Below are 26774 nucleotides of genomic sequence, written 5' to 3'. Positions count from 1 at the left end.
TGTCCCTTTTATGCCCATACCTATGGAGAACACTGATGTATATGCCCATGTATGAGCATGACCCCTTGTGCGCCCATATATGGATCCGACAGATTTTGGCCCTGCTGTTTGGTATAACAACACTGTGATGTTTCCACTCCAATTGTTTTACAAAGGTGGCTCTAGCAACCACTCAAGGGAAACGTTCTTGAATAAATAAATAAAAAGGTTTCTTCTTGTAACAATGTAAACATACAGTATATAAGAATGGCCATTTTGGTGATTTTCTTTCCCCTCAATAATGAAGCCTCTCATCCAAGGAGATTTTTATTTCACTAATAATCAGAATAACACCCAATCAAAATAAGAATGCCTCATTTAATGTCCTAGATGTGCATGTTTGCCCACTTGAGCTAAGAGATGTTTACCAGTTAGAATCTGGGGCTCTCTTCCTCATGTTTACCAGTAGTACTGTAGTATACTCTGCTAAAACAGTTGCTTCACAAAAAAGCAGAGCAGTAAATCAATAATGGTGCCAAGCGCTCGATGCAAGTCCATCTTGTTCAAAAGTTTGCCTGTGGTGGAGTGCTGGATTCATCACATTGCCATACCTGCCAACACTCCCAATTCTCATGGGAGTCTCCCTATTTCTAACCCTTTCTCCTGCTGTGCTCCTGATGGGTAATTTCTCCCGTTAATCATCTGATTTCACAGCGATCCAAATCAAATGGACGGCTCTCCGTTCTGTGTTGGATACAGTACAGTATGTGTCGTGATAACTGGCAACCCAACCCGGAGGCAGAGGTGAGCATGCGCATGCGCACACTCACACACACACTCACACTCAAGCTGCTTTGCTCAGTTTTCTGCTGAAAAGTGAAAATGGATGAAGCAGTTCCCAAGAATAATGAAAACGAGAAATAGGCTAATAGATTTTAGTCCACTGAGGTTCGAGACCTAACACATCCATGTCCTAACCCTAGCATATGTACTGTACACGCACGCACGCACACACGCACACAATCAAATGTCATTTTATTTCACATCCTTGTATTTATTCTATTAATTTGTAGAATAGGGTTATATGGGGTACATTGAGGCCATTTGCTAATATTTATGTTTACAATGGAACATGCAAACTTGTCCTCATCCCATTATTTTGCTTAGCACTAATGTCAATTCTTCAGTGGGCATGATGAATCAGATTGATTTAGTTTTTAATAAAAAAAAAAAAGCACATGTAACATCAATGCATGAAAAACACAGATGGGAGGCCCTGTGACATTGGCTAATAAATCTTGGAATAAAAAAAGGTCAAGGACTTCTGTTCAAGTCCATCAAAGCTTGTTGTCTCTCTCTTTCTTCCAAGAGGCTTATGAATCCAAGCCAGGCAGAGGAGCGGTTAACTAGATTACACAGTACAGTACATCCAGATGATGTAATAAGGCTATCAATCTGAAAAATATATTTGAGTAAGAGTTTGTTTCACAATATAGCTCCATGTAGCTTACATGATCTCATAATCCTCCCAAACCCGCGCATGCATACACACACACACACACACGCACGCACACTTTTGGGGACATTCATCTAAATCTGTCCCAAGATGTGGCATATGTCAGGAACGCACGCACGCACGCACGCACGCACGCACGCACGCACGCACGCACGCACGCACGCACGCACGCACGCACACACACACACATTTGTAACTCTGCAAAAAGCATGTACTCTTTCATATTTGAATTAACGCTGAGGATTCTACTGTGCATGTATAATTAACAAGTGGGAATGTGAGTAGGAAGACTTCATTGTTCACAGCTGTCATCCAAACACAGCACACTACACCCTGCATAAGCATAGCATACTGTGCATCATATAACATAATCAACCATCAACATGGCCTGTAAAATATGGCATTACTGTAGCCTCTAATCCTCACAGAGTAGGATAAAATAAGACAGACTCCCATTGCAGCCATCTCTCTCAAATAATATTGGCAGACAATCCCTCAAACAGGAAACAGATGAGGAAGCACAGCATCCCTGGCCAGTATGATGACATCACAACAGGGTCATGGTGTACTGCACTGCTTAACTCAGTCTCGGGTAATCTGAGGGCATGTGAGGCAGCTGCATTACTCTCCGAGCTGTTACTGGACTAAAAGCTTTTAAGCAGCAATTACAGTATGGCTGCAGCTCGGAGAAATGAACAAGCCCCATCCCTGAGAATCCTTCTACAGTATGCTGAGTTTGAGAGTAATCACACAATATTCAGATCTCTCCCATTGCCACACAACATGGGAGTGTCATGGGAGTGTCATTGTGCGTGCTAGGCTAAGCTTGTAATGCATATGGCTGATGGCTCTAAATGTGCTGCAAATGTGTATATTATACAGTGACACAGTATATACTGTACATGCTATAGGCCCAGTAGTATAGGCCATCTCATCATCTCATTAAAAAGAAGTCCATTCTAACAGCTTTAGCATCTATGTGCCTTCCCTATTCATCCAGATGAAAGCAGCAGCTGTCCTAGCGACAGTGATGACTGTCAGCCATTACTGTTGAAGAACTCCGTGGGGGATCTCCTCTTTCTTCGCTTTGAAGAGAAAGGAAAAGGCTACAGCAGGAGGGGGTTTGAAAATGACAACTTGGGGATGCAGTTAACCACTTAAAAGTCATGTGACATTCATTTTAGTAGTCTGTTTTTAAGCGACACCCCTTGTTAGCTCCGTTGTCATTACAGCGTTTGTCTCTACAGAAGGAATGCTGAAAAGGGAATGCTGCAGGGTCCTACACGTCATCAGAAACAGACAGACGGGTACAATGGGTACGCTGACAACGCGTACAATGGGTAGAGCATAACCGGGTGGGGCATGCATTTAGTTCCTGACTTGCATTGTTCCCGAGTATAGGCTATTGCCCAACGGGCACTGGTCTAGTTCAATGTAAAATAAATAAATACATAAATCATGTACATTTCCTGTGCCTACGTCATTTTGATGTGAGGGTCGGGGGCCGACATTTGCAAATAAAAATAATGTTTAGAGAAGAAACATTTATGTGGAATGGTTATTGTGAAAAATATATCAGTAAAAGATTATATAAAAAATAACTTTTGTTTAATTGAAAAAGTTACACAGTATGACTCATTTTGATTTTATACTTCTTTGTACGACGATATCACACAGCGAAAATAGCCGATCTGCAAGCTCACAACGCATCGCATCACGATGCTTTGTGAGCTTAAGATCTGCTATTACACCAGGTTGAAAGCGGTTGCCTGTTAGTGTTCACAGTGTGCATCCGACCTCAGTGATAAGTAGAACACTAGAACACGGTGCAGAGATGTTCCCCTCGGCTTCACTTAAGATGCCCCAAATTATGCCTCCTCTGCATTGGAAACAAAATGTGGAGCGTAGAAAATGTTCCCGTTCACAGAGCGTACAAATGGAACCAAATGGACCCTTATGGGGTCCTTACAGGGGTCCATTTGGAGTTACATGTATTATATTAACACTGAGGTTTTTACTGAGTAATGCCACCTCAATTAATTGAATCAGTTAATCAATCAGCCATCAAAATTGTGTCACTCCCTTCAACATTCATCCGCTGTGTATAGCAGCGGTGGGTAACCACCTCTTTTTGATACAACTAAAAGAATGTGCTCCTCGGAGCACAGGTCTCCACCAGGCCAGGTAGTAGAAGTCAATCTTAGCCAATCAGGATGAAATCTTAGCCAAAATCGGACAGGTCCGTCTTGATGACATGACTATAGAGATAATGTGTACCGATTTGTGTGATGTTTGGACAAAATAAATCTGTACGAGAAATCGGCCTCCTGGTTGCGCAATAATAGGCCAATGTGAAAAGGATGGCATTTCTTCCTCGGCCTAGTGGTAATGTGCGTGCAAAGTTTCACGGCAAATGATTCATGATATGAGGCATTTTGATAAAAACGAGCCACTCCTGCAAACATTACTTGCCAATCTTAGCCAATCAGGATGGAATATGAAAAATTGGACAGATCCGTCTTGATCACATGACTATACAGATCATGTGAACAGATTTGCGTGAAAAACTTTATTTTAAAGTAATACCAAACAAATTGTTTTACATAAGTCGGCCTCCTGGTGGCGCTATAAAAGGCAGATGTGAAAAATGCAGGGTAAAGGTTTGTCCTTTAGCCTCTACGGAGTGTGCATACAAAGTTTTACACAGATTGGTGCAGTTATAAGTAAAAACACTAATCAGCCTGTTATAGCACCACCATGAGGCTGATTTGAAAATGTTCAAGTGGCATTTCTTTCTCGGCATAGTGAGAATGTGCGTGCAAAATTTCACAGAAATCGCACGCTGTGTTCATTGATTGAGGCATTCCCCTAGTCCTGCAAACTTTGAAAGCCTTAGTCAATCAGGATGGAATATGAAAAATCAGAAAAAGACCCGTTTCGTTTTTCGACTAAAGAGATACTGTGTATCAATTTGGGTGATGTTTGGAAAAAATCTGTAGGAGTACTGTCAAAACATTTGTTTTGCAAAAATCAGCCTCCAGGTGGCGCTATAACAGGCCCATGGGACAGATGTTCTGCCCTGGCATCCAGGGAGTGTGCATGCACAGTTTAGCTGCGATCTAGCCAACAGTGCCGGAGATTAGCTGTTCACAGACGGAACCACACACACACACACACACACACATGGAGGGACGGACGGACGGACGGACGGACAGGGTGCAAAACATAGTCTCGGCCATGCCTTTCGGATTGGCAGAGAATAATAATGTATATATATTTTTTTCATTATCTATTTATTCATTTATTCTATTAATTTATTCATCTCTGTATTTATTGAGTTCTCAACAGATTTGTTAGCATAGATGTGGCATTAATGTAAATAGATATGCCAGGTATACCAGCTCGGTATAAGAAGCTGTTAATAGGTGACGTCACGCACAGAGTTCCCTCTCTTTGATCCCCTGACAGCTCTGCCCAACTCTGCAGGACAGATAACAAGCACTGTTTTTTCCTCCCGTGAAAATCCATCAAAGTACAATAATGACTGTCAATCACCCCTGACGCATGCGAGAAGGACATACAAGTAAGCCGTGACACAGTCACTTAAATGGAAATGTTTTACATTGTTTGTTTAGCCTACTTTGCGACTGACTGCAAGTTAATTGTTTTATTGGCGTAAGTACTTTGCAGAAGGAGTTACTGTTTTTTTTGCCTTACTTATTTCATTTATGTTAAACTCAAACCTCCCTTTATTTTGTGTTATTTCACACAAAAATGTAAACCTGTTTTCACCTCTGCAATACTTGTGTGCCAGTAACTTTAAATAACCCAGTATAATTTCCATAGTGTAACAACCATTGAGCTATATGGTATCAACCAATATCATTATAAAGAGGTTGCACGTGGTGTTTTTCCCCTCATGGCAAAATCTTGTACCCCCCTGTTGACTGAGGACAAAATCACCTATGATTGAGGTGATCAATTGAGTTGATTAAAAACAACCATTATTAACCATTATTGATCGATGTGCATAGAACCTTTCTCCTCAGATAGTCAGAATACGTTTTATTATGAAATTACTAGCTCATTCTATGCTTGTATTATTCTAATTAGCAGTGTATCATATTTGTAAAGCAAGTCGTGTTTTCAACAACTGTTGATAGAAGTGGCCAGGTGGGACTTTTCCCAACCTTTGTCCCGCATACAATAAACAACATGCTTTGATATTATTAAGAATACTATGTTTCCCAAATGATTACATAATTAGCTCCATTACAACATAATAAAGCAAGTGATCTCATAAATGTACGGTGCCCAGACAAAAGGTGAACCTACTGCACCTGCCACAGAGTTAGGACGGGGCATCACAAGGGAAGAGGTGCCGTGCGTGTGCCGTTGTGGGAGGGGCCTCTTCGGTGGGGGTGGCGTCCTGGGTTGCATGATGTCTGGATTAGATAAGGCCTCTTCTGTTGGGACGTCCAACGGGACAGGTGGATTGTCCCTGCAAGGTCTGGGAGGGGGATCCTCATTTGCACTCCCACCGACTCCAGTGCCGCTTACTTTTCCATCATCTTTAGTTAGATCCCCACTGGAACAGCTGCGCTCCTCGTTCTCAGAAGAACTAGTGATGGTTGCTGATTCACATGCAGAGAGAGTGGTGTGGGGTCAAGAGAAAGGCAAGATTTATACACCTTAAAAAAAGTATACAATATGAGTTGTTGGCTACAGGTACAGGCGGCCATAGCTAAATAGGTAGAGAGGCTCTCTGGGAATCTGAAGGTCACCGGTTTTGACCATCAGCTCACCCATTCTATACGTCAAAGTGTCCAAGACACTAGCACTGTCCAAGACACTTCCCAGGTACGCTCATCTGAGCCATCTGAGTAGCCATCTGCTGTGTGTAGCAGTAAAAGTAATTTCCCCTCCCCTGGCACCTGCTAATACTCCCTTTCCTTTATAAATGTTCCATAAATAGGCTTTAACTGTAAAGGGCAGTGGAAATGACATTCTGAAGGGCATGCAATTCAATCAACAAGGAAGGAAACCTCCACTGCATTTTAGATTTTAATCAGGCGTGCAACTGAACCTACAGTATCACAACCAAAGGGTTGCATTGCACTGCATGTGCCCTTCACCCTTTTGTATTTAACTATAAATACAAACGCCATTTAGGGAGCGAATATGTCCTATTTTAGGAGAATCAGACCCATAAGCAACAAAAACAGCAGTGTCCCAGTTCTGACAGGAGGGAGCAGAAGCCTTGAGGCTGAAGTGGTACAGGCACAAAACATTTAAGAGCTAGCTATGGGGTAGGAGAGACCTGACAAGAACCTACATCTAACCCCACAACTCTCAACCATACCCTGGGTTTAACAGTAAGCAAAGAAGTGCCTCTCAGACAAGTAGAGAGCCCACTAGAATATATCCAACCACAAACCACGATATTTAGAAAAATGGCATGGCCCTTTTTACTTTTCCTATTAGCTGACCCAAACTGTGGCTAACCCAATAATCTCTAACATACATCACAACTCTCACCTATAATCCCACTATCCTTGCTCTCCAGAGTGGAAGAAGGACTTTGAACTGGCCCAGGGCTGGTTCCAGAGACACGTCCAGGGCTGGAGCAGCGGAACGGGTTGGGCGCAGGGGCGGAGAGGGTAGTACAGGGGCTTATGCTGGAACCAGAAGGGGGCAGGGGCAGAGGCGAAGGTCGGTGCACTGGTGGCTCACCAGTACCAGTGCTCAGTGTTGAATCTGGGCTCTCTGAACAGGGAGATGTAGTACTGCAGGTCAGCGTGGGGCTGGGACTCCCCCCCTGGGCTGAGGCATCACACTGCACATGGAAAGAGAGAGATCAAAAGGGTACAGAGAAAAGAAAAAGAAAGAAAGAGAAAAGTCACACAAAAGTATCATAAAGGTGAGTAGAACAGATCGGGTAACTTCTCTCAATAGGAAACATTGCTAAATCCGCACCCAAATAAAGCACCTTAACCTTAATTTACATTTACAGCAACTGGAGACAGGAGATATGTGCCTTTAGTTTGATACGTCTCTCTCCTCACCCCCAAATAGAGATAACAGGGCTCATCGCCTTGGGCAAAACATATTATCTCTGCATTCAAGTTTTGAAAACCCATTTCCCTACGTACATTCATCTTGACGAGACAGTCGGCAGCTAATAAGAGTATGAAAGAATCGAGACGTTTCTAAAATAACCTTAGAAAATGTAACATAGTAATACACAAATAAAATATGAATAAAGAATAAAACATTTATATTTAAAAAGTCATTTGTGCTCTGATTGTGCCATTTATGTAGTTTATTCTCAGCTCATCCTGACCACCCCACCATTTCTGCTATCCTGAGGCTGCAAGGAAAGGAGACGAGGCAGGGAAGGCAAAGTAGCTCAGCGTTATTCCCTTTATACCACACCGTCATTTATCTTAGCCAGGACAACCCACATTCCTCATATGAGGCTTGCTGCTATCTCTGTGTAACTGACTGAATCTGGAGCTCAGGTGGTAGAATGAGGCTGTGAAAGTGGGCCAAGGCTGAGCAATGCAAAGACACGGGACATGAAGAGATGTAAGCATGTACAATAGCTGTCTGTCACCCAGCGGTGCAGGGTTAAAAAGATATCGACTGTAGGATCGGAAGCCATGCAGTAGTAGGTACAGGCTAGCAACATAATCAATGTGGCCGACTGTCAGATATTTTCATCTTCTTGTGCTGCAGGGTTTTGATTAACCGCATAATAAACAGATACATCCTGCTTCACCCAAAGGCATAAAGTTTCAAATCAATCATCAGAAGGCATCTGATAATGAGATGCTTAGAAAAAACAAAAGGCAATGTGGATACAAAATCAGTGCAACAACGAGGCCGACTTCACCTTCTTTTCCCTCTGGTCCTCCATAAGAGAGCTTGCTGTGCCAGGGGCTTCTTCTCCCAGTAAGAAGCACAGTCTGGTCATCAGTTCCTGGGTAGAAATGGAGGAGCCCTGATTGGGCTCCACGTGGAGGTCTGGGAAGGAACACACACAGACAGACACACACACACACACACACACACACACACACACACACACACACACACACACACACACACACACACACCACACACCACACACCACACACCACACACACACACCACACACACACACACACACACACACACACACACACACACACACACCACACACCACACACACAGATGGGTAGATAAATGTGCAGATGGAAACATAGTAGGTCAGAGGAAATCATCAAACTCATCTTCTAATAGCACACCCCCCCCCCCCCCCAGTCTCCCATCCTGCATCACAGCCTACATGGTATGTAATGTATATATCCACAGGTCAGCGTATACAGCCCCAGCTGCCCTGATTAGGAATGCAAAGGCAGAGGCTTTTTCAGTTTGTTTGTGTGCATGCACGCAACCTGCCCGGCACGACCGGTTGAGAGACGTGACTGTGAATGTCAATGAGCTCGCCATTTTTTGACTGTCTCGCTTCACACCTCAGCTGTGTGCAGTTCCCAGTGAGACAGGCCTGACACAGACCATGTGGTGCATTCATCTATCACTGTTTAAAGCTCCCTGATGCCGTGACCTCTAACCCCCGATTCTTCCATGGTCCACACCCACCTTCCTGAAGAGACACGAATTGATAGCGCGGCTCATTCTGTGTCCCACTCGTACGCAATCGGAATCCAATGATTCTCGTGTCTCATTCCTGTGCTGTAATCAGCTGAGCAATGTGCACGACAGCGTGGAGTGTGAGGGAGAACAGCTCACGCCTCGGCTAGTCCCTCTGGGTTTTTTAGACCTCTTGTGTGTTCCTCAGTCTCTCTTTCAAATCTCTACCTCCCTCTCTCTTGTCGGTTTTTCTCACTACTTTTAGACAAATGGTATCATCACCTCTTTTCCTTTCAATGTTGACCTGGCCGGAGCTTGTTATAAATCAAGGTCATTCTTTGAAAGACAAAACTGTAATTGTAGCCCCCATTTCATCTATAAATAATAACCTTTGTCAAGTGTTGAGATTCACTTCACATGACACACAGTATATATCTGCTGCTACAGTATGCTCACGCACTTTTATGTCTTACCTTAGGTACTTACTGCACCTTATGTCTTACCTCAGGTACTTACCGCACCGGATAGATATACGGTATGTGTAAATATGTAGATATTTTGTTTATTTTCATTGATCTCTCTCCCTCTCTTCCCCTTGCCCCCCTTCTTCTTCTTCCCTTTCTCTTAAAGAAATAACAAAAACTAATTTCACCCACTGTTTTACACCTGTAAACCTGTGATGTGACAATAAACTTGATTCTGATTCTGATTTCTGATGACATGAAACACGGTTTAGTAAATGGGTGGATGTAAACCAGGGGAGAGAGAGTGAGTGGAGTGGGGGGGGGGGGGGGGAGAAGAAGAGAGGAAGAAAAGGAGAAAGAAGGAGCAAACTTTGGCATTCAGTCAGCAGAGCCGTAAGACCCAATCTGGAGTAATATGAAGACAGATGATAAACTGAATGTCCAGTGCTATCCATCAAACCACCTAGTAGTTGCCATTGGAAACAGGAAGCTGAGAGGTGCCTGGCAACTAGAATGGAAGATGCTTCATACAAACTGTACAGCCTCAGGGCAGCCCACTGGTCTCAACATACAGTGCATAAAAGGCTGCATGGGATGGGGCAATTAAATCATCATCATTAATATCGAACTAAAACGATTAAAAACTTACACACACACATACACACATACTGTACACACACACACACACACACACACAGGTAAAGGATTCCCGGCAATGCACATTGTGAGGATTAAATACATGCCGATGATTTTTCTATTTACGATTATATTTCAATATGGGAAACTAAATCCAAAGCTTTCAATCCCCCCCCCCACCACACACACACACACACGCTTGCACTCTCTCTCTCTCTCTCGCTGCCTCTTGCCTCTCATATCCTCCCTCTTCTTATCTCAAACATTCATGCTTATTCAGCCTCTGATAAGTCCCTGTAAAAAAAGATGTGAAGATAAGCAATCATCCACACAGTCCTTCTCTCACCTCTGTGGGCTGCCTTGCCACGACACGGGGCAAAGACAAGAGCTTCTCTGGGGTAAGAAGAGCTGTCCACATGCTCCAGCTTCCTTATCAGTCCTTTAGTCAGCGCAAAAGAAGAGGGAGCGGGGAGAGCGAGAGAGGTGGTAGGAGGGAGGGATTGAGGGTGGAGATAGGGAGGAATATGAAAGAGAGAGAGGGCGAGAGAGAGAGGGAGAGAGATTAAGCTTCCACAGATGAGATCTGCGGTGCAGAATTTGAATTGTGTCCCAGGAGTAAAGCATGTGCCCTGAATTTGATGCGCGCATGCAGAAGCCACACAGTTCAATCCACTGTGTGTGTGTTTATCTTTAATGCCTTAAGTGAAGTTAATGTGTCCGTCTGAAGGGAGGAACAGGGATGTGCTTGCATCGGTGTGGGTCAGTGCATGTATTTTATTTAATCTATGAATTGTGTTTGCGAGGCATTTGAGGACATACAGAGCATCATCTCTGTTATCATTCAGGTCATTCGGGAGAATTACATGCTCAGAATACTGAAATGTGCCGACTTAACTGGACCACACCTCATTCACACTGTGAAAGCGGCATGCGTAATTCAAACTACAGATGGCATTCGCATGCATCTACAATCGAAGTGGCAGTTTCATGTTTTAATCCGTCAAAACAAATAAATAAAAGAGTTGATCAGTTCAGAGGTCTGAGATTTCAATAAATGTGGCACTACTGAAATTACATATTACTTGCAGTTGTTATGCATGCTTTGGAATACATCCTAGTTTGAATCATTCAGCTGGTTTGAATGGCCATAGGCTTACTCATTGCTGCATATTGCCCCCTAGTGTTCGCAAACCGTTACTTTTTATATGATTGACTGATTAATAATTCAATCTAAGAATCTGTCATATGCACTTGGGCCTTGGGGGTGTATGTATACTGCACACTGTTGTATTGATGGCCCCATAGTATTTGCCTGATGAAGACCTATAAGGTCGAAGCGTTGCGCCATTAATACAATTGTTTGGGAGCTTTAAACCAGTGTGCAGATGTTTTAACCTTCTATTTAATTCTTGCCTTGATGTCCTGCACCTGGCCTAAATACAGGTACTAGATGTGCACACAATCTCCTCTTTGAACAGCCCCATAGTATGCAACACTTGAGTGCAAGAAGCTTGTCAACGACAAGAGCTAAGTCCCCATCTTATTCATATAGATCAGTGGTTCTCAATCTTTTCAGGCCGTGGCCCCCAAAATAATCATATTTGAACTGGGGACCCCCCACCCTGAAAAGCACTTGGAATGTAGGAGTTAATTGGGGCATTCAATTTAGTTTGACTCGGTTCCACAGATAAATATTGTGAAAATAGCAGATCTGCGAGGCGTTGTGAGCGTGTAGATCTGCTATTTTCACAAAATTTGCCTCTTTCTTATATTATTTTACAATTTGGCCAATGTTTAACCAGTTTTTATTGTATTGATTGTTTATTATTTTTGATGCAGTAATGGTCTTTTTCTGTTTTTGAAGTATTACAAAGGTTTTAAAAGTGCTTAAATTGTCACTTCACTGCCATCTGGGGACCCCCCAAAATCATGTTGGGACCCCCTTTCGGGATCCCGACAAACAGGTTGAGAACCACTGATATAAATTAATATAAGATAATGCATCTTATAAGGTGATCCTTTATCTTAATTGTATATACAGTATCAACTATCTTTGAAAGAGAACATCTAAAATACCTGGGGACCTGGCACAGGAGTGCGAGGGTACAATGCAAGACTGGTGAGGAAGCTGAGGGGAGGAAGGCAAGGATATGGACACACCCTTGGTCAATCTCATCCTTTTGCCAGTACTACCACTGACTACATCCTGGAGGTGTGTGACAATCCTGCCACTGACACTCTGCAAAGTACCATGAGGACCTAAATGGTTGGGAGAAAAGAGTGAGAATAAATGAGAGAGAGAGAGAGAGAGAGAGGGAGAGAGAGAGAGAGAGAGAGAGAGAGAGAGAGAGAGAGAGAGAGAGAGAGAGAGAGAGAGAGAGAGAGAGAGAGAGAGAGAGAGAGAATGGTAGGTACACTGTAAAGTTCATTTAAGGCTGAGTGTATAAATGGAACCTAATAGACCACAGGACCATTGTTCACTCAGAGTTGAATGAACACTCAGGAATTTACTGCGTACAGTAGACATGACTGAATAAGAGCAAATTTCACCAGTAGAGGGAATTAATGTGGTTCAACTTTTTTTTTAATGCAAATAGTAAATATGCCTTGAGAGAAAATGTGGGGTGAAATCTTCATAAGGAGGACAACACAGTGAACACACTGATCTATGATTATAGAAGCCACTGATTGCATGCCAATGCAATCAGTGGCTTCTATAATCATAGATCAAATCCATGTTTAGCATACTTAATAAGTCTTGAGATGACTGATTGTTTTGGAAAATTAGCACACTGAGTGTGCCTGGAGCAACAAGTACAATGTCTCAAAGTTTGTGCTGTTATATCTCTATTATTCAAAGGTCCATGGTCATGTACTTTAAACTTACAATTTTAATGAGCCTGACACATTTCTCTCCCTTTCTCTCTGCGTTTGCCAACAAGAGCAGCACATTGTGAAATATTAATGAGCAGCATGTTCATCCTAGTACTGGACCCTATGTCTTTCTATATCGACTGAGTCTTTTAAAGGGGGACTTCACCCAAATCCTGTTTTAATGAAGTTGAGGACATAATAAACATGAATTTGGGCTGTGTTTTATGTTTTTTTTTTTTCCTGTGTTATTTTTTTATTATATATATTCCCCTGTGACATCACAGAGGTATATATCAGTTATTCCTGGGCTACAATGGAATACAGCCCTGTACTTCCAGTCAGACCTACCCCTCCAGCTAATGTCAATCACCTAGTTAAGAATGCTCTTAAGAAGGTGTCAATGACCTTGTCTACCAGCCCCTCCACAGTGATGGGCACCATGACACACTACCACAACAACTTCAGAAGACATGTAAACACCATCTAACAGCACTAATATTTGAAGGCACAATGCTAATTACTATTAACCTGATACAGGTTAAAACAAATGCACAATGAACCAGCAATGAACTAAAGAAATACCCCCAAAAAAGCCAAACTATTAACACAAAAGAAAAACTTGAACCACACCGTCTCTTTTCCCTGACTGTCTTAACAAGGTGACTGACATGGTAACAGAAAGGGTGGGCATCAAAACATTCTGGGCACTAGGGAAAACTGGGCACCTTGTTGGAAGAGTGGGCACTACAGAAATCTGGGCACCAAAACAGAGTGGGCACCAGGCCTCGGAAGAGTGGGCACTAGGGAAATGTGGGCACCAAAACAGAGTGGGCACCTTGGAAGAGTGGGCACTAGAGAAATGTGGGCACCAAAACAGAGTGGGCACCAGAATTCGGAAGAGTGGGCACTAGGGTATATCCAGGTACCAAAACTGGAATACTTTGCAGTCTGGCATGCGTATTACTGGAATGGGTTAGGGTTAGGGTTAGGATTAAGGTTATGGTTAGGCATATTTTAGGCATATTTTACTAAAAGGTGCCCAGTCTTCCGAGGTCTGGTGGCCACTCTGTATTGGTGCCCACATTTCCCTACTGCTCAGTCTTCTGAGGCCTGGTGCCCACTCTTCCTGGTGCCCACTCTTCTCTAGTGCCCAGTCTTCCCAAAAATCGGTGCCCATATTTCCCTAGTGCCCACCCTTCCTGTATTCCTTGACATCAGCTGGAGGGGCCAGTCTGATTAGAACTACAGGAAACATGGGCTGTAGTCCGTTGTAGTCCAGGAAGAACTGATATTCACATCTGTGATGTCACAGGGAAAGACAAAAAAACTAAATGTCAAAACGCGCTCCAACATCATGTTTATTATGTCCTCAACTTCATTAAAATGGGATTTGGGTGCATAATTAGTGACGTGCCCCTTAAAGGCTTCAGACCAAAGATTCACAATGACACTAAACAGTTTTATGTTGCAGAGAATATTCACAGCGGTCTGAATTACCCCTTGAAGTCTCTTCTCTTCTCTTCTTTTCTGCAGAAGAGCACAAGAGATTACAAATTGCATATCATTATATCCACAATGGGTCGTCCAGACAGATCAGGATATGTACTGTGGTATGTTGGTATTATGTAAGTCCTAATACGGTCTCCACCCTTCAAAACACAATTAGTGGCGGTAGCAAACAAAAATGACAAATGGTGAGGGGTGGGCTGAGGAGTCAATTAATAATTTTCATAACATAAAACATGTAGGCTATATGTGTAATGTGTTAAGTACATTTCATGTGCTAGCGTCTCCTATCCTTAATTTTGTTTTTTAATTCAGCATGCTTCAGTATGCTCTTTGTAGGTCACAATGTTTGCCTAACCCACTCTAACTTCTCCTGACACACTTAAATGCATGAAGGGCTGACACACTGTATGAAGGACAGGAACACACTGATGAATTGGGCTAATTGAATTGGTTCCGCTTAAATCACCCAAGAGAAGAGAAGATGAAATATGTCTTCAAATAATACAAGTCATCGCATAAGTACGACATACTGTATAATAAAATATTTGTTAATTATCTTCCAAAATGTTATTATTATTGTTATTATTATTATTATTATTATTATTATACCTATTATTAGGCCTATTATTATTATCAATTTAGGCATGTGCCAGATGCTCTTATCAGTTTGACAAGTGCAAGATCAGAGTGGCATGAACCTACAAATGACAGGTTAAATGGTCAAGCCTATAGCTATAGTGCAAAGAAAAACAATTCAGCGCTACAAAGTAACTATGATGCCAGGGAGGCCTAAACATAAAACCTAGCAGCATATCTGTCTGAACAACATGCTATCAAAATAACATTCTCAGCATTTGTGTACAAACAAACCGTAGGCCTATGTGTCCATCTTAGTGTAACATGAACAAGTACCTAACCACTGCAACATCTGCATAGATAGGTTAGGTTTTTGCAATCAGTGACAAAAACATGTTAAAGCAGGGGTCTTCAACGTTTTTCAGGCGAAGGACCCCCTTAGCTGAGAGAAAGATGAAGCAGGGACCCCCACTACAAATTGTATTTATGTTAAATGTGTGTTTTCAGATATTTAACGACTTAAACCCTCAATACTTTGTAAACTTGACCTTTGGCTCGGTACTCTGTCTGCTCTTTTTTCCCTGTACACCAAACCTCTTCACCGAAAATAGCCGACGTCTTGTGAGCTTGTAGATCTGCTATTTTCGGCTAATGTTCCCCCCAGATAAGGGATGCGAGGGTTCAAGTGGTTAATGTAAAAATACAAAAATAAAGTCCTTATCACACAAAGATTTGGCGGCCCCTCTGCAGTAGGACCCCCGGACCCCCTGTTGAAGACCCCTGAGTTAAAGCATGATGAAAGTCATGAAACACGAAGTGGATAAAAGGGGTCTGAGAGATGACAGACAGACAGACAGACAGACAGACAGACAGACAGACAGACAGACAGGACAACATTGGACGGTTTGGACCAGATATCATCATTGTGCACAAAGTGCTGCAATGTTGTTTACATGCAATGTTTACTGGTCTTGAATTGTCTTACCTGAATTGTGTTTCACGTTTTTTCCTCCATCTTTTCCTCTGCCCTTTTTATGACCAAATCTGAACATAATTAGGTCTTGTTTTGTTTTTCACTTTTCCCCTCCTGAGTCCTGTGGAAGATGACCCAAATGTTTGCTTTAGTTGCAATGGAAAGACAAAATGACTTTACATTAGTACATGTTATTGCTATGATGATGATGGTACATTTCTAGGCCAAGAACATGATGCTAAACTAAATTTCAATCTCACAATCTCACATTCTCACGTATATAGGCAAATTTATTACACACAAAATGACCAGAAATGACAGAAACATAAGTGTCGCCTGTGTCGGTCCGACTGAAATGAAGCCAGATACCTACTTTCAAGAGCTCTTTGTCACCAACATTGTCACACATCCAAGGGAAGTCGATAGATGTCAAAATAAAGTTTGTAATTTAAGTCAAATGTAGCCTCCTCTCTGTAACTGTAAAGATGCTCTTTGAGCTGCTCGTCACAATCCGGTTTTGACGGAGGCTGGATCCGCCGTGCGTTGGACAAAAGCGCGCACGTGAACGCGCGCGCGCACATGCACTGAGTTTGAGTTGACCAAACGGTTTGTTTAAAATGGGAAGTGGGCACTTTCTGTCATTCTGTGTTTCAAAGAGCATTCTGGTTCGATGATTTTTCCCTATTCTTTTTTATAGACATCTGGATATAAATGTAGCCTGTGCCAGCGTTTGTTTTCATTTCAATGTCTCTTGGTTGGAAATGTTGCCCAACAACTCTTACATAACAGTGTCTTCTTCAGTAGTCTTCAGATAGGCTAACTACCAGTAAATGAATATAGTTTATTCTATAAAGTGCTTCTTTTCCCCAGAAGTTCCCACAGATAAATCAAATCTTTTCTCACTGAGATTGAAACCACCAGATGGCGCCATAAGAGAATCTTAATTTAGAATCTATCGTGCGAGGGTACAGTGTGAGTGTCTGTTGTGTTGCTATTCGCTTCGCTTGCCAAAAAGAGTAAAAACACCATTATCTTTAAGCTTGTTGGTCTGTTGTTAGTTCGTTTTTTTTTGCAAGAAAGTCGCAATTTGGACTAATTTTCTTTTCTTTTTGCCTCCTTACTGGTGGGGTTGCCTTGACAACCGGGACGTTGTCACCCTACTGTGTGTCTCTCCATCATGCTGTATCTATATTCTATAGTAGGCCTACTTTTCTTTTCTCCCCCTGGCCCTGCAATCTGTTTTTAACTTCTGTAGCCTACTGTCTTTGGCGCTTGAATTTCCCCAGCGGGACCAATAAAGGACTTATATCTTATCTAATCTTATTATCTTATCTCCTTCTTACTACTGTGGCTACAGTCTGCCTCCTCTCCCTCCCTACGCAGGCGCTTTACGCCTAATCTATGCTCCAGCGTACGACGGTGTCGCGCGCCGAAAAACAGCAGATCTAACAACCAGCTCACAACGCTTGGCGGACGCGTTGTGAGCTGGTAGATCTGCTAATTTTGGCGCGCGGCACCGTTGTACGACGAAGAATCGGTCTGAGAAGGCGCCATGTTCATGTCCTTTCCTATGCTGCCTGGGGACGAGGAAAGATCCAAAACGACCTTCCACCTACAGCTCTCTGTTATGGCCAGTTTCATGAACACAATCACCTGTAAGTACGGGTACCCTGCGGTTATGATCTGACGGTTCTTCTAGACTAAAATAAATGTATGCTTCATTCAGAAGTAGGCTAATATCACCTGATTGTGAATATGGTAGGTAGGTAGCGAATTTGCTTTGGCAGTTTGCATATCCGGTCTAGAGAGACTCAGCAGATACGGAAACGATATGTGTGCGTACATGTATGTGACATGTGTAAATTACCGGATACAGTTTCGAAGTAGGCGGGTTCAGGACCGGATGGCACTGGTTAAAAATATAATGGAAAGCTTGGTAACGCGAGGTTAGGACCGTTAGTTGAAGAGCGGCCGTTTAAAAATCAATATAAAAATAAAGAATCTTGTCTTTAGATTTTCATCTTTATTATAGTTTATTGGCAATTTCCAGCCATAATGATTTTCACTGCTGTTTTTGCATGTTATGGCTAGACACTACACCTTATGCTTATGAAATCTGTGAAATGTTTAGATCTTTATGGTTTGATTGATTGATGTAGTTTATTTAGAAAGTCATGAGAATAGTACATGACAGTACATAACAGTACATGGAAGTACAAATTCACAATACAAGGTCTACTAAACTGGAACTCTCATTAAGCACTAATTAAGCTTGTTTAAGATGAGAACCCCATGCACACAAATCATGATGTCATATAAGAGGCAGACAGATATACACACTACTATACAGAATGTCATACAATCAGCTTTCAGGTTACTGGTATGACGAGAGAAAAAAAAAATATATATATATACAAAAGAGGAAAATGAAGGGGGGGGGGGGTAGGGGGGGTAGGTTAAGACTTAGTCAGGGGCCATTTTCGAATTGCAGCCTCCTGAAGGTGTATCTTTAGGGCAGTTTTGAAAGTGAGTAGGGTTTTACACTCCTTTACTCCTTTTGGTAGGGCATTCCACATTTTTGATGAATAGCATGAGAACGAGTTCATACCCTTAGTTGAGCCAAATCTGAGTTGAACATGATTTGTGGAGCTGCCTCTGGTGTTATGATCATGGACTGCATTAACATTTTGGAAGTATTTTGACAAATACAGGGGGATCCCAATGTTGTGGTGTATCTTGAAGACCAGGCCCATAGCAAGTTGCTGTACTCTGTCCTCAACCCTAAGCCATCCAATCCTAGCAAAATGAGCAGGGGTTAGATGGGTTCTGTGATTGAGGCCAAGAAGTAGCCTTACAAGTTTGTTTTGGGATGTTTGGAGCCTTGTTTTTAAGGCCTTGGAGGTGTTGTGATACCATGAAGTGCATGCATAATCATAATGACCTTGAATGAGGGCCCCTGCAAGAATCTTCAGAGTATTCTTACTGACTAGGCGATCAATCCTCCACAAATAGCGTGTTGTTTGGTTGACATTTTTGATCACTTTTTCGGCGTTTTTGTTACCAGAGAGGTTTGCCTCCAAGATGGAGCCCAGTATGGAGTTGTACATGTTTGTCCATTTGTATTTTTTTATTCAAATACGAAATTATTTAATAGAATTTTATTGAACTGGGGGACAACATAAAGTGACAAGTGATCAAACTTTAAAGAACGCTTTTAATTTTCTACCCGTCAAAATCATAATCATAGTGTTGTAAGTTGTGTACTTTTGCAGGCATCACATTTCCTTCTTTTTTACAGGTTTTCAGACAGATGGAGGATGAATCGGCATCAGCCCAGCTCAGAAACCTGATGATACAACTTAAGTAGCCTACTGCAGAAACCTCTCCAACAAGGAGACTCAGAGGTATAATATCTGGTCTACATGATGAATGAGTAAGGACAGAAACATAGTTCAAGTAGTAGTTCTGGTTGAATGTAGTCCTTAAGATAAACATGCAGCATCCTTGACAGTCTGGACCTTCTTTTGTGGGAAACCCAGATTTTACTATATGAGATGCAAAATTAATGTCCCTGCGCTTTCTGCTGACCAATTTACCTTGGGTTTTCAGATTGAATAAGGGACAATATTATTAAAATAAATAAATAAAAATTACTTGTTACTGGCAACATTGTGTTATGCATTAATTGTTGCTGTTTCCTGACATTAAGGAGGATGGCGGATGGGCTGTCTTTTGAACAGGGCTTAAAGGATATTTATCACACTGTTTTTAGGCTCAAGGCTGAGATGTAGGCGAAACCAGACAATTGAGGCATTTACAACAGAGATGTTCAGAGATGTTCATGGACATAATTCACTGCATTTACAGGTAAGCCGTAACTACAGATACATTCATACAATTATTAATCTGCAACCACTGATAAACCTGAAGCCGGCTACCTTGACTTTAGGTTTACATAGCGATTGAACCTTCCTCATGCTTTCTGACTAGTCGCATAGCATGGCAGACCAGATTCATTTGAAGAATATAGTCATGTGATGCTGGGAGGACTGGTACACTTATTAATGCATTGTGGGAATGAATGCCCCAGAGTAAATACTCTATGGTGTGCTATTCATGAGAAGAAACGCCTAATTGGTAGGCACACACAGACTATGCAATACTGTTTGATGCATATCCATTTTTGTAATGAATCATTTGCATGCTGAGTTGCAGGTTGCAGGTTGTAGAGTGATCTGACTCTTGTTCCATCTCCTTGCAGGAACAACAAGAAAGACATTCTTTGTCTACTGGACAGACTCACAGACCTTTGACCTGGCTTTCAAGTCTCTAGAAGAACAATTGAACAACTGAAGTTTGCTTTGTTTTTACATCAGTGTTTGCCCTGTGTACAATATTCCCACAGGGATGCTTTTGTATGAACCATGTGTCAAATTGACAGTTGTGTTGTCTGAAAGGAAAGAAGAAATTAACCTGTCACCTGTTAGGACTTTACATAGTTAAATAGAAACTATAAAAGCAGTGATGGTGATAAGCTGAGGCAGTTTACAGGCATTCTAATGTTAAACAAAAGATAATGGCTTCCCCAATCCATAATACTCCTGACAAACAATACCCCTTTTTAATTACCAATTAGTGGAGTAGCTAAGGCACATTGTAAATAAATAAAATCACACCCAGTGTGAAGTGGGCGGTGTGGTCACAGTGATGGAAGAAGTGATGGAAGAAGTGATGGAAGAAACCATAACAAAAAAAAAACACATTTATGGTTTTTTTTAAGTTATGGTCCTATTTATAGGGCTATGCACATGTGTCATGTTTCCCTAGCCAATCCCAGTCCTGAATAGACTGTGATTGGCCAATCACGGTGCAGGGTTAGGGGGGTACATTTGTGGCCAATCACAGCGCAGGATTTGGTGTGCAAATATCCAAACCTCACATATAGGGGCGGTTTCACCGCCCAAAAATATTTACCACAAAACTATGGGAGGCAAAGTGTTTAATTTGTCCTTTTTTCGACACCAACCTTTTAACTTTTTTGAGACCACAGGCAAGGACTGTTTTCCATTTAATTGAAATAATTATATTTGAATACTTTGGGGGAAGTATGATATATATTTATGCACAAATGCAGTTTGTACTAGTAGTATATCATGGTGTACATAAATGATAATTACAAGTTTTATTTAGTTGGAAGTGGCTTTTGTTTTCTTGCACAGTAATGTAACATATTTTCTAGGCTAGTGTTATCTGCTATCACTGGTCGGTTACTATTGCCAAAGCATGACTCGGTACAATAACAGTTTTAAAGGTCTTTAACTTGTTTTATCATCTTGACCAGTGCTTCTCTCATTTGATTCATTGGCTGATTTAAGATAGGAGAAACATTTGAATGATTAGCTGTACAAGAATACAATTGCATTAACACACAAGAATCTCCACCACAGAATTAAAAGGAGCCGTTACTCTTCTTTCATAGGCAAACAGTTATAGTTCATCTGCCATTTGATGAGAAATTGGTAACATTTCCCATGCATCCCATGTCTATAATGCATTATAAAAATACTTATTTGATTTAGATTTTATTAAGGATCTCCATTGGCTGGTGCCAAAGCAATAGTCTTCCTGGGGTCCAGGAAAAAAACATACAAATATAGTTGGAAATACAAAAATATTAAATGTTAGTACTCAACACACAATACATAATAAACAAAGAAAAGAAAGCAGAGTAATAATAATTATAAAAAAATAATACCACAATCAGAAATATGAAAAGTGATTATATAATTATATTATATATAATTATATTGAAACAAACAAATAAGATTACATTACATGTGATAGAAAGAAAAGGGGGAAAAAAGACAAGAAAATACTTTAGTGTTAAATAAGATTTAAGACTATTTTAAAATGTTAATTTACTGTAGATGCAGCCAAGGTTGCGAGACAGGTTATTCCAAAGATATAATGACCTCGAAATAAAAGATCTTCAGAAGATGAACCGCACTCACAAGTTGAACATCTGTTCAGGTTTTTTGTATTTATTTTATTTGCAGCAGCAGTCCCAGGACAAAACTACAAATAAAAGATCTCATTAAAACATTTGTTCTTGGATGAGGTAATACAAGCTGAACCTCTATAAGATCATGCACAGTATTACTCTAAACAATTTGTTTATGTATAAAACAGATGTTAAACTGCTCATGACTGACTTGAACAGTACAAGTGTATTGAAAGACAATCTATTCTATGCAGGCATACATACGGCTCACATTAGATCTCAGTGAGCAACCCAGGACCAACCGCGCTGCCCTGTTTAGAACAACCAGGAGCTTCCTGAGGTCACCACTGGCAGCAGATGATCACACCATAGAGCAATTAGTCAAGATGACATAAAACTCAACTTTGAACTATCTGACATAAAAGGGGACGGGCAACAAAAGAAGCAAAAAATGAGCAATTGGAAATACCAATTGCTTCAAAACAATATAATTTCCATAATATAAAACTCAAAACAATATAATTAATGTGGTGAGACCAAGACAGAGTGCAATCCAGTATCAATCCAAGGAGTTTATTACTTTCAACTTGTTGAACTGCCAAATTAAACAAGTTTAAATCAAGCTTTGGGCTTGTAGATAACCTGTGCCTTGTTCCTAACACAATACATTATAATGCATTATAATCTGCTTATAACACTGACTGTACATTTATAGCTATAAGCACTCATACATACTCATAATACTTAATAACAATAAAGGCTCTTGCCCACTGAAGTCCTTATTTTTGTATGCATTTATTTAATCCGTAAATCGTTATGCACACCCATCTTGCACTGACTTGATGCCTATGTTAAATTAATTGCGGAAAATGTTGCAGAACAAAATAGTCATCAAGCTGTGATTGTGTTGTCCTCTCACTTGAACACAAAAATAAAAAGGCAATATGGGGTCCATTCTGAGATCGCTATCTCAGAATTGAGATGAACAATTTAAATTACTCAATTCACTTTCACCTTCTGATACCACATTAAAAAGACCCCTGCGATCCTAAACAGCGGCTGACAGTAGGGACACACACACACACACCCTTGAAATCATGTTTGCGCCCCTAAGCCAGTATAGGTCCCCGATTGGCTAACCAGACCTGTCGGCTTAACTGATTGGCCGAGCTTCGCAAAACATTTGTGCCACAACGCAGTATAAATGGAACGACTTGCATCGTTCGTGCGAATTGTTGGAAAGGCGGTAGTAAGTAACAGGCACGCAAACAGCCCCGAGGTGAAAAAGGTGACAACATGTTGTTTTCTTTCGGGTCAGGTGTCACACAATTGCCCTATTTGGGTTCAAAAAGGTGACTGTAGCTGAAAAGTGACACTTTTGCATGTCTGAAGTAAGGCTGGAACGAATGAAGGAAGAAGGGTTTGGAAATAAAGCAGGAGAGGTGAAGTTGGGATGTTTTGGAAAGGAGGGATGAGTGGTACATTGGGAGAAGGATGCTGAAGAGTTAACTGCCAGGTAAGAGAAGAGGAGGTTTATGGATGCAGTGAGAGATGATATGCAGGTGGCAGGAGTCACAGTGGAAGACGCAGAAAACAGAACCAGATGGAAATATATGAACCGCTGTGGCAACCCCGATGGGAATTAGCCGAAAGAAGTAGTATAAATAAAACAACTTGCATCATTCTTGACATGCATGCCCCAAATAGGCCAGCGTCTGATGGGCGCCGTCCTAGTTCTGTAGTGACGAGGTTTCACGTCATTATGTATTGATGACATCAATACATAATGATGTGAAACCTTGTCACTACAGAACATGACTTCATTTTGATGTCATCATGTATTGACATCACAATGTCATTTGTAAGCATCATATATCTAGTCGGTGCCATATAAACAGTTATGTTTCCAACCCTTTTGCTTAGTAGACTTTAAATCAGTAAAGAGTGGTCTTACAAAGATTAGATACAGGTACCTGACAGACTCCCTTACAAGATGGAGTATCTGTTTGGGAAGAAAAAGACCCCAGAAAAGGTACTTAAGCAGAACCAGCGTGCGCTCACCCGAGCCATGAGAGATCTGGACCGGGAACGACAAAAACTGGAGCAACAGGAGAAGAGAATCATTGCTGATATTAAGAGAACGTCTAAACAGGGACAAATAGATGTGGTCAAGATCATGGCCATGGACTTGGTTCGCACGAGGCGCTACATCAAGAAGTTGTACATTTTGAGAGCAAATATCCAAGCAGTCAGTCTCAAGATTCAGACGCTAAAGTCCAACAACAGCATGACACAGGCAATGAAAGGCATCACCAAAGCCATGACCAGCATGAACAAACAGCTCAACATGCCTCAGATTCAAAAGATTATGATGGAGTTTGAACGACAGAGTGAAATCATGGACATGAAGGAGGACATGGTGAATGACGCAATGGATGATGCTATGGGTGATGAGGATGACGAAGAAAACAGTGAAGCCATCGTCTCCCAAGTGTTGGATGAATTGGGTCTCAGTCTGACAGATCAGCTATCTAGCCTGCCAGCCACAGGAGGAAGCCTGTCGGAGGTAGGAGATAAGAAGGCTGAACACCACGCCGCACTGGCAGATGCTGACGCTGACCTGGAGGAGCGACTGAACAAACTCAGGAAAGATTATTGAATCCCGAGACAGTTTGGCAGACAAACAAATTCAGATTTCTGTATCTACATTTCTTTGGGAATCAAAAGGTGTGTTGAAGTATTTTGATCAAGTTATCAGTATGCAGATGAACATTTAATATCCAGGAAATAACATTGTAGCAACCCAATCAACAAAGAAACATTGCCCTTGTATGTTTCTGCAAACCAACGGATCCATTACATCTCTGTTTCAAGGTAGACGCGCCATCAGCAGCGGCCTGAAGCCCCAAGAGGTGCGCCCGAGCGAGACGTTAGTGTGAAGCCCGCTGCTGCTGACTCAGCACCATTCAAATTGCATTTAATATGTTCTAATGTACTGTATTTTCAATATTAAAGAATCTAGGATTGCGTTGACATGTTTCTGGAGAAGTCGTTATGCAACGTTTTTTGGGTTAGATAACGTCTAGTCTACGTATTCCGTGATTTGCAGAAACGTGCAGTGACGTTTTCTCTGGCTCCCAGGCTGCATTATAGACACTATCACTGACTATCCTAACAGATTTCCCACAATTCTGCGCATAAAGCCCAGCCAAATACTGTGGTTTTGACCAAGTCTTTCCAGTCAGATTGGGCTGAGCCTTTAACCAAATGTGGAGATAATGACTGAGGTCATAGTTACTGATGTCATAGACTGGCTACATACCAAATGAGATCCACATCATAAGTCACACGGATAATACCCGTCTTGTTTTTCATCAGTCCTTTTCACCTTTCCCCCTTTCTCCCAATTTAGATGTACTGTAGTGCCTCATCGTCACTGCTGTCCCCTACTGGTTCGTTTATTAGGGAGGGTCCACTTCCTTTCACCTAACAATGAGTTTCACTGGCAGGACAACACTATTCTCAGTTCAGCTCCCTGCTGTGTAGCAACAGACATCGCCCTCCGTGTCTGGCTTCCCACTCTCCGACACGATCAAATGCGTTTGTTGGAGCTCCCAGCCAAGTCGGATGCACCAATTCTTCTGCCTACATACAGTATACGTCATGTCCTATTATGAGCGAATAGAGGAAGGGAATCAACGTCACACGATTCCCTTGTTTGACCCTTCGAAGGGTCAAACAAAAGGTGCGTATTGGTCAAAAACCCAGATGTGTGTCTCAAAGAATACAGGCTTCATCAGCATCGCAGGGCAAGGGGGAGAAAGGGGCTGCCACACACAGATAGATCTAGATAATTGGCCGTGAATATTTTAACTATAGTTATTATATTTTTTTCCACTCTTTTTTTTTTTACAATGCGCCCAAATAATTTTGTCGGCCGGTTTGGAATAACACCTTGTTTCCATTGGACTGTGTGATGTCTATAATTCCGTTTAATCCATTCATTCCTATACAAACCTCTGTGATCTCTTGCGAAACACCTTCCGTTTCTTTACCGTATGGAATTTGGCTCGAGTACTGTATGTTACTTTTGTTTTACCTTTTCACAGATTTAGGATAGACCGTATACATTGTGCCAAAGAATCAAGCAGAAGACAACATTTCAGTCAATTCAGGTACTAATATTATTTAATTTATACATTTACTGCACTTTATAATAAGAAAATATTGTTTCGATTCATCTGTAAAATGAACGCATTTCTGAAGACTAGAGGGAATATTGGAATTAAGGCGTAACCTTGTGTCACCAGGATTTCCACAGTAGCCGCTGCCTTCACGGGGCTGATCTGGTAGTTGGATACAGTACCATGGATGTTATGTTTGACACCTAAAATAAACAGGCAAGTATTGCACTACTAACAGCTAGGGTCAGATTTCCATAACGGATCTGTAGACTAAACACACAGGTCCCCATAGGCATTTTTGCTAAGCAGCTATAAATAAATAGTAAATTATGATTGAAATTCAAAAGCCAATGTTTACAGCCACCACAACAACTTCTTTGAGTTCAGGAAATTCAATTCAGTCGTCAGATGCTGTAGGCCATTTCCT

At 41.6% G+C, this 26774-nt stretch overlaps 2 protein-coding genes across 2 annotated transcripts in view; one reads left to right on the top strand and one right to left on the bottom strand.

The window, feature by feature from the left end:
- LOC308087679 (protein TANC1-like) overlaps nt 1-17803 on the bottom strand; it is a gene marked incomplete at both ends in the record, with an annotated part of 51811 nt that extends 34008 nt beyond the window's left edge. The window contains 8 exons of the mRNA XM_080431739.1: nt 5836-6129; nt 7034-7331; nt 8391-8521; nt 10577-10669; nt 12307-12489; nt 14299-14402; nt 14602-14631; nt 17688-17803. Coding sequence (XP_080287865.1) covers nt 5836-6129; nt 7034-7331; nt 8391-8521; nt 10577-10669; nt 12307-12489; nt 14299-14402; nt 14602-14631; nt 17688-17803 — 1249 coding nt within the window. The remainder of the gene's footprint in view (nt 1-5835; nt 6130-7033; nt 7332-8390; nt 8522-10576; nt 10670-12306; nt 12490-14298; nt 14403-14601; nt 14632-17687) is intronic.
- A 6353-nt stretch (nt 17804-24156) lies between these two features.
- LOC308087672 (charged multivesicular body protein 2a-like) lies at nt 24157-24822 on the top strand (the record flags this gene model as incomplete). Its single annotated transcript, XM_080431728.1, has 1 exon — nt 24157-24822. The coding sequence occupies one exon, from the start codon at nt 24157-24159 to the stop codon at nt 24820-24822; it is 666 nt and encodes a 221-aa protein (XP_080287854.1).
- Between the last annotated feature and the right edge of the window lie 1952 nt (nt 24823-26774).

The sequence above is a fragment of the Gymnoscopelus braueri genome, assembly GCF_963280865.1.
Source record: "Gymnoscopelus braueri genome assembly, chromosome: 1".
NCBI classification, from domain to species: Eukaryota; Metazoa; Chordata; class Actinopteri; order Myctophiformes; family Myctophidae; genus Gymnoscopelus; species Gymnoscopelus braueri.
This window is presented reverse-complemented; position numbering and strand designations above follow the sequence as displayed.